The sequence below is a fragment of the Phaethon lepturus genome, unplaced genomic scaffold, assembly GCF_000687285.1.
Source record: "Phaethon lepturus isolate BGI_N335 unplaced genomic scaffold, ASM68728v1 scaffold54927, whole genome shotgun sequence".
In the NCBI taxonomy this organism is placed as follows: domain Eukaryota; kingdom Metazoa; phylum Chordata; class Aves; order Phaethontiformes; family Phaethontidae; genus Phaethon; species Phaethon lepturus.
In genome coordinates, this window is record NW_010550822.1 from 17,119 (window position 1) to 25,874 (window position 8,756).

Sequence of the window (8,756 nt, forward strand, 5' to 3'; positions counted from 1 at the left end):
GAACCAGCGTTTTGACAAACTGCCCTTATTCTACCTTTTGACTCTTGCCCCTTGGGAGAGCACACAACAGACGAGGTTGGCAGCTTCAACATGTTAATAAACCAGAGACCTGGTTTATTGAAATATACATTTAGAAACTAATGCAATGACAAACAAAATAGTGTGGTGCTCAGCATATATACTAAAACATACCTATTGTCAACACGCACTGCTGAAAGGACAAGAAAACAATTTCCCATTGCCAGGTTTAACAATTATTTTTAGATGAATCTGTAATGTGTGCTTTTTAAACTTAGTTGATGGACACATGGTTCTTCTCATACAGTCAGAAATCCTTTTGTTCAACCACTCCTCTTCTTTTCTTTAGGACAGTGAAAAAAAGGGATTTATGAATAGACTTTATGCCATCCAGGAGGTGTGTGTCAGTGTCCAGAATATCCTTGATGAAGTGGCTTCCTTCGGAGAAAGGATCAAGAAGTAAGTGCTGATACTGTTCATGTTTTTTCCAAGCTGAAGTACAAAGTGTTGACCTTTTTTCCTTTTTTTTTTTTTTTTTTTTTTTTTGTTGAGGGACTCCAGTTTTGGATGATCCATTGTCGAAACTTGTGGAGGCCCTCAGTTAATGAAAACCCCGTCGTATTAATTTTGGAGTTTAGAAGTCTATTAATTGGGGGAAAAAACCAGAACTAAGGCTTTGAAGTAAAAACAAAAGATAATCTTGTTGTGAGGCCAAAAAGTAATGGTAAAAAGTGCAGCTTTGATAAAGGAACTAAGGAGAGCTGAATAGGGGTTTCAGATTTAAGGATATACATATTTTCAGTTGCTGGAAGTGTAATATTTATGTGAGTTAGCAAAACCTTTCCTCTTAGAGCATATGTAATTTGTAACACCTAGTACATGATATATAAGAATTGTCAACAAATTCAGGCCTTAAGCAAGAGAGGTTCTGAGATTTATTGCAGGAAGTTTGGTGTCTTTTCAGCACAGTCAGTGAACCGCAGCGTTAAGGTTTATTATTTGAGATCAGTCGGGTTCCAGAAAAACGTCTTCCAGCCATTAGCTGCGGAGCAGGGACAGGACTGACTTGGCTTTCTGCCCCCCGAAAGCCCAGTGCGCCTGATCCTCGCTGAGAAGTTGGGATCCATGCCTTTGCAGCCGCCTTTCGGCTGCGGGCCGAGGGGCGCGGGCAGAGCGGCCACCACGCCACGTTGGAAGACCTTCACCAGAGGCTTCGCTGTAGAGCTTCCGCTCGCGCGCGGGCACCTGACAGAGGAGCTAAGGCCGCGTCTTCCCGTGTTCTGGGCGCGATCCAGGAGCAGAAGGCCGCTCCCCCAGCCGCCGCCGATGCTGCCTGCACTGCACTGCTGTTCTGAACCTGCGGACCCACCGTCAGTCCTGACTTTGGGAAGGGAATTTTAGGAAGCTGGTGCACTGGGTGGAGGTCAACCTGCGGGAGACAGGAGGACCACCCATCAGGCGGTTCCACCTTTTTTCTTTTTTTAAATCTGTCATCGGTGGCAAACGTATCAGGATCGGGATGGAGAGAAGGTTGCCGTTTATGCATTTGAGAGCGACATCCCTAACAGGAAAGCCTGGGAAGCATTCCCACGGGGACACTTCCAGGCAGGCTGTGCTCACAGCAGCAGGGGCAGGCACAAGCACATTGTGTTGTGCAAGTTTTGCAGACGAGCAAAATGAACCTCTCTCTGAAAGATGTCTTCTGTCAAAAGGTCGTTCATGGAAGTTGTCTTGATGATTAAGTTTTTCTAATTGTGCATTTTGGAAGTAGAGTTTGTTCTATTATATACCAGACGAGAGCAACAGAATTTTGTAAACCGAGTGAGACCGGATCTTCCTATAAATCTTTGTAATATGTTCCTAAAACTATAATGTGAAACCTGTACTGAATGCTGTGCTAACGCAGCACATAAGGAGGTTTGCTAAGTGAGGAGCCAGTGTTCCCACACATGGCATGTCTGTGATCCATTGCACAAAGCCGAGTCACAGGAACATGAGCAGACCCTCAACCTTCTGTTCATCCCAAATGCATGCAGAAGAGGGGAAAAGAGCAGGTGTCCCCTGAGGAGAAAGGGAGCGATCCTACACCGAGTGACACTAACATAATGTTCACTCTGGAGACATGTCAAAATTGCCAGGGAGAAAAGAAGACAAATAAACACAGGAAGCCAGAGCTTATTACGAAAAATATGTCTAGCAATTCAGATAATTGCAATTATTCAGCCAGAGAAGCCAAAATAATGTAATCACACTGATTGGGCATGTAGCTAGTGGTAATACCATAAAGAGTATCATCAGACTAATTTAGAGCCAAAGCCACATTTTCCTTCTGGATAAATGTCATGCAACACCTTTGAGATGGTGATGCCTTCATGGAACAATCCCGCTGAGCCAAGCTCCCTTTAACCAGCGTTCCTGTGGGACGTGTATAAATTGGCCATCTGGCCTTTCCCTCTTCCTGCAGACAGAGGTTGGAGAGCCACAGCATGGCTGTTTCAAGACTTGTTAGCCTGCACCTCCTGTCTGCCCACACCTGAACCTCTGCAAAATGAGGTGATCAGCAGCTTTTTATCACAGTGTAGTGTTTAGGACCTTTATTTAAAGGATGTTTTGATCCAGGGCTTTTTTGGAGAGCTGATGTCCTCGAACTCTGGTGGGAACCCAGAAGTTCTCTTCCTTTATCCATAAAGAAGTAATCTTTATTTGATCTGATTTTATCTGGAATGGAAGTTTTTCTTTGCTTTTCCTGCAATGTACTTTACCGTATGCCACTCCCTCCTTTTTTTTTCTCCTTCCATCCTTTTCCTCTCTTTTTCTTTTTGCCACCCAAAGTGGTTTTATTTCCTTCTTTCATCCACCGTTGTTTCATTATCCCTGTCTTCAAGACTGAGTTTTCTGTCCCCTCCTTCTCCCTAAAGTGCATGGATGATTTTCCAGCTTTGCATCCCCACACACTTGCCTTATCCTGAATGTATACCCCAAGGCAGAAGGGTTCCTGGCTGGGGAGTGCAAGAGCCCGTCAAGCAGTGGGGAAGGCCCCCGCTCAGCCTCGAACTGCTTGCTCTGTCCTTACGGTAGAGCGGGGAGGAGATAAAAAAGCCTTAGCAATGCTCTGCTGACTCATATCCTACCTCTGCACTGGTGTTGAAGAAGGGAATCTAGGTTGCCTGTGTGAGTACATTTGGGGAGAAAGGAAATGTGTGTCTTTTGCCTGGTGCTGAAATGGAGCTTGGGCTGAGGTTTCCAAAAAGCTGAGCAATGCTTTCTCTGGGAAGTGAGCAGAGGAGAGGTGCCACAGGCGAGTGGGTGAAACCAGGACCTCGTTTGCTTCCACTGGGTCCAAGCCCAAGCTCGCACTAATGTCCAGCGTCCAGGCATTCATTTGTAGTGTCAGGTTGTTCTACCGACGGAAACTGGCACTTCTCCCCCTGTCCTGCCCATTATTTGTTCTTTTATTGGCTCTGTCAGGTGACCACAGTTCTAACTTTTGTTAATTTTTCTTTCAGTACGTTCAACTGGACTGTCCCATTCCTGAGCTGGCTGGCGATTGTTGCCCTCTCTGTGTTCACCATCATCCTGTATTTCATTCCACTGAGATACATTGTCCTTGTCTGGGGTAAGTAAAGCCTTTTTTAACTGTCTGTGCCACTTAGAAAAAACGGGTTTTTAAGGGATGACTTACATTGTCAGTACTTTTCTGTATTTATGGTCGTGAAGCTGCTCCATGATGGAAACAGACAGGTTAGTTAAAAATCACAACTGCGTAAAGATTTAGGCCCACCTGCAAAATGCATTTTTCTTGGCCGGCATTCTAGACTTCATCATACTATAAACATGTAGCCATGAGGATTCTTCATATATCAAAGTGTAGCTTTGTCCAGATATTACTCTGATTTATTTTCACCACTTATACACAAACAGAGGCATTTCAATCTATATAGTGCATTTAGGACAATATGCCTTTTTTACTGCAGTACTTTATCTTGTGAAAGCGTATGTAAACATAGCAACAAGAAACCTTTTTAAAGGGTCACCTTTAGTCCGACAGAAAGGTATATGTGGTATTGGGCTGGTTGATAATGAACAAAAACTGGGGCAGGGGGAGACAGGGGGGTGGAGTTGTGATTGATCCAAGCTCTAATACTTGTCTTTTATACTGATTTTAAATAGCTACCATTACCACATCTGTTGTAAATAATGCTCCAAGTTTTCATTTATACATTTTTTATACATCTTACACCGAAGAAAAGAATATCATGCTTTTGCAAAAACTTCTGAACTCAACAGACAATATAAAATCATTGAAGCAACTCCAAAGAATATACTTGTTATATATCAGTCAGTATTAGTAATACTCTTACAGTCTTCACAAATAAAGGTAGCAGAATATATGAAGTGGAGAAGAACCAATAAGGAGGATTTGAACAAAAAAATTTTGTGGAACTAAATGAAGCAAGCGTGTGGGCTTACTGTCCTTTCCTGTCTCATAGTTTCATTTATTCCCCATATACCCTATATCACTTGGGTGAAAACCAAACTCTTAGTTTGTTCCCAAAATTTCGTTCTTCCAAGCACACACATGATGGTAGGCCTCATGTTACTGAATTTTGAAGTACTTGGTCTGTGTCCTTTTTCTGTTGTTTCTTGGACAGATCTGGCATCTTGTACACTTGCTTTCATACATCCCCTTGGTTTTATGCAAGAACCTGAGGTTATAATACTTCTTCCAAGACCCACAAGGCTATAGAGTCAGCGCTGTTCTTTGAAAAGCTCCCGACACATAACCCTGCGATACCCCGGGGCGGGTCACACTCCCCCAGAAATACCTGTTCCGGTTAAGGCAGAGGCTCAACTCCCAAACTGGAGTCCATGCCTCCCCAACCACGGATGGATAACATAAGCACAAACTACTGTAAAGGCACCTGGCGCTCTTAAAAAAATCTCTTCCCTCCCTGTCCCCAAATTATCTAGTCTGTCTAGATATGACTTCAAGCACTTTTTCCACTAGAGGTTTCAGCTCCACGTTTTTCTCCTGTATGTCACTTTAGGTGGCTTCTTACTCAGCAAGTGTATGGGGGGCCCCTTCTCCCTTCTCTAGGGAACGATTTCTCTTGCATTGTGCTAGGAGACCAAACAGGTACTGCTTAGCTGCAGCGTCAGCAGTCCAGACCTCCTCAGGGTTCAAGGTGTTCGCACAGAGGCATGTTGTGCTGCATGTAGCTTTGAGCACCTGTCTCTTCAAAAAATGCAGTATTCCAAACACAGCCCTGTTTTCCCCATTGTTGTGTGTTTCTAGCCTCCCCTGTCTGTACACATTTCTTCATCCCACTCATCCATCCTGCCCTTGAAAGCAAAAGACCTCTTCATCTGACTGCTGTCCATAGGAAAGTTTGAGCAGGTCTGTAGCAGCATCTGCCCTTTTTGTTCTTTGGGAAGACAGATTTCTATTTAATGAAAATTTACCCATGTTATGGCTTGTCTTTTGTCTGGCTGTGTAGGAATCACCTCAGCCCTCTAATCCCATTTGCAAGAGTGCAGAGTCTTGGTAACTGCTACAGCTGTTTCGGTGGAGTATAAAGAAATTAATTTTAATCTGAAAAGTTTCAAGCTTTTTGAAAAGCCCTAATCCACTTCTGTTTTGCTTCTCCTGCAGTGTTGCGTCTCACCTGTTCAACTCTTCTCTTTTCTTGAGCCGTGATTCTTCAGCATGCCTTTACTTTCATGGGGTGACTGGTTCTTTTCTTTGTAGGAAGTGATAGAGTGAGACCATATCAACTCCCAAATTCACCCGTGGGTGGTCCAGTGGCCACGTGCAATGAACGGTGGGGCAGACCTTGAATTTCGTAGTCACTTGTTGATGCGAAGTACCTTCTTAAACAAAGGTGTTTGAATCTCAGATGCTATTTCTCAATGCTCAGTGTTCAGTCATCAGATAAAGGGATTGCGGCATCTCCTATCTACACTGCAGAGATGAGAATTCATGCAGTGGGAAGCTGAGGGTGTTACCGAGACTGCAGCTTGCACACTCCATCCCGAAGTTTTATGTCCTTGCTGAAGCTTTCTGAAAGGCCTGGGCACCAAAGACTTTGTGGAAGATAAAACTGTATTATCTTACCTCTGATACAGCCTTGATAAATTACACAGAACAGCACATTTTTAATGCTGTCCCAGCTTTCTCACACTCACCTGAGCACTGTGCGGTTTGTACCATTCTTGCCCACATTTTAGACACGTGTTCCCTGAGCTCACACACAAGGTTCTTGTGTGAAAAGTGTATTAATCTGACCCGGTACGTAGTGATAAAGAAAACGAGTCTAATCTAAAAACCTGCTTTCTGCTTAGTTTGGGGAGGATTTTCTTGGTGTTTCTGGACACCAGTTGTCAATAGGCATTGCAAGACCACAATGTCAAAGGAAGACATCACATCCCTTCTCTGCACTGCCGTCAGATCATCTGTATCTGTCATTCCAAGACAGACGGATGTTTGTGTAAGCTCTTCCTAAAGCCTTTGTCTGATGCAGACTTCACTACTTCCCATGTGCTTCACCATCCTTAGCGTTGGAAAGATTTTTCTTGCGTCTAACCTGACTCTTCTGTCCTGTAATTAAGACCATTACTGCTCATCCTCTCCACCACAGAAATGGAGTATACTTCATTCCTCTCCTTTGTGCAACCTCCACGTAGTAACCACACTTGCTATTAGTTTAAAAGAAAAAGTATTGGAGCAATTTGAAAATGTCCCTAGAACTCTTCTATTTTGAAGCAGAGGGAAGCACAGCAGCAGATTCTGACTTCTAGAGCCTGAGATTACAGTTCATTCATTCATTAATTCAGTGCTGTCAGACTTTGAAATGGATCCTAAAATCTTTTTTAGAACTTTGCTAAAAATATATGTGGTGTTGGTTTTTTTTTTAAATTATGATAGTAACATTTGAACTTTCACTTCTGCAGGCATCAATAAATTTACAAAGAAGCTTCGAAGTCCATATGCAATTGATAACAATGAGCTGCTTGACTTTCTATCCAGAGTTCCTTCAGATGTGCAAGTGGTGTGTATATTTTTTGAAGTGTCATTACCATAGCTGATTTTATATGTGGCGTCATGGATTTCTGAATTCTTTAAAACTAATTTTAAAACAGTTATTTTGATTGAACTTTATATGCCTTGTCACAAAGAAATTGCAGTGCAAGCTGGGGAGAGTCCATGAACCTTTAGGAGGCTGTTAGACAGTTTGCAGCGAGGAATTAGCTGCGACCTCGGTGGTGCCTGTGCGGATCCATAGGGGCAGTCAGTAAAAAGAGAAGTATTTGGGAGATGACGGTAGCGGGTGCTAGAGCTTGTATTGAGCAGCCTCCAGCACCATGTGACTCTCAGCGGGATAAGGCATGGTGTGGGGAACGCCGCAGCTGAGGCTGCCAGGAGAGGCAGAGAGGGAATAGGAAGGTCAGCAGGAGCGGCACCGATGCGGAGTCATCGGAGGGCGGCTTTGCCCGGTGTCTTGTGACAGCACACAGACCACTTCAGCCTTTCCTTACCTAGGGTGACAGTTTCAGCAGTGGCCACAGTTCAACCGTGCTCATAAACTCTTTTTTAAAAATAAGCTGGTTGTGAATTACAAGCTTTTGTGATGCAGTACACAATCTCTTGAGAAGGTGCAAGCATTACGATAATGTCAGGCACATAAATCACCTCCAGTATCACAAAGACTATATACTTTCCATATTTCTGAGTAACAGTTTCAGTTCAGAGCTGGTACAGATAGGAGGTATGGGCACACGTACACACTCTGAATCCGATTCCCTCTGTGGCAGGCCTTTGAAAATAAGCAAGTTTTCAAGGAACATTGCAAAGAATATTCATCCACTTCATTAAAGAGGATACTGTTTATTCTCTGTTAGAGCTCATGGAGAAAACAAAAAAAAAGTAGCCTTCTTAAACTTTATGTCACCACGCTGTTTTACTTCCTGGCAGGATTCTCCTCATACGGTTTTTCTTCCTTACTCTAGAGCTGTCATTCTATTGTTGTTGAATCACAGCTGCAGATCCCATGTAGTTTGCAGGGGGAGCGTTTTCTTCTTCTTTCTTTTTTTACCCTGGGAGAAAAATAGAAATCTTGCTTTTTCTAGCAAGTGCCACCTGACCGGTTTCTTTCCCAACGTTGTCTTTAAACAGGTGCAATACCATGAACTGAAACAAGATCCCAGTCACAGCCCGAGCAAGAGGAAGAAAAACAATCCTGGCTAGCCAACCTCACGTCTTGAGAAGACCAGCATCTGCTGGGGGAAGATAAAAGAAAAAGCCTACGGTCTAAGCAGCGTTTCCTTTCTCTGAGCTTTTTATTTATTTTGCCTTTTTATCGAATGGGGAGATTTTGTAAATATTGTAAAAAGGCGTTTCTCATTGACTATATACTTCACACTGTAAAGACACATTTGATGAAGGTTTTGAGTATGGTTTTTGCTGTTTGGAAGCCTTGTTAGAAACAGTATAAAACATTAAAGGAATCAGTCTAAAATGGTAGATATGCACTGCTACTTGATGGTCAAAGAAACCTGAAATACTCAAATCATGCCGACTAAATCTACAAAAGGTGTAAATTTAAATCTGACTCAAAAATTCAGTCAGATCTTATTTGTCAGCATTAATATTTTTATCCAGTAAGTCGCCATTACAATTTTCTATGTTTTATACATTTCAAGAGAAATACAATGTAGTGGAGCCTACTGCACTTAAATTT

General features: G+C 43.0%; 1 protein-coding gene across 1 annotated transcript; it reads left to right on the forward strand.

Annotated features, from left to right (window-relative positions):
- Positions 1 to 337: 337 nt before the first annotated feature.
- LOC104623532 (multiple C2 and transmembrane domain-containing protein 1-like) lies at positions 338 to 8,369 on the forward strand. Its single transcript, XM_010290652.1, has 4 exons — positions 338 to 477; positions 3,525 to 3,634; positions 6,970 to 7,067; positions 8,192 to 8,369. The coding sequence occupies exons 1-4, from the start codon at positions 389 to 391 to the stop codon at positions 8,261 to 8,263; spliced, it is 369 nt and encodes a 122-aa protein (XP_010288954.1). The 5' UTR covers positions 338 to 388; the 3' UTR covers positions 8,264 to 8,369.
- The last annotated feature ends 387 nt before the right edge of the window (positions 8,370 to 8,756 follow it).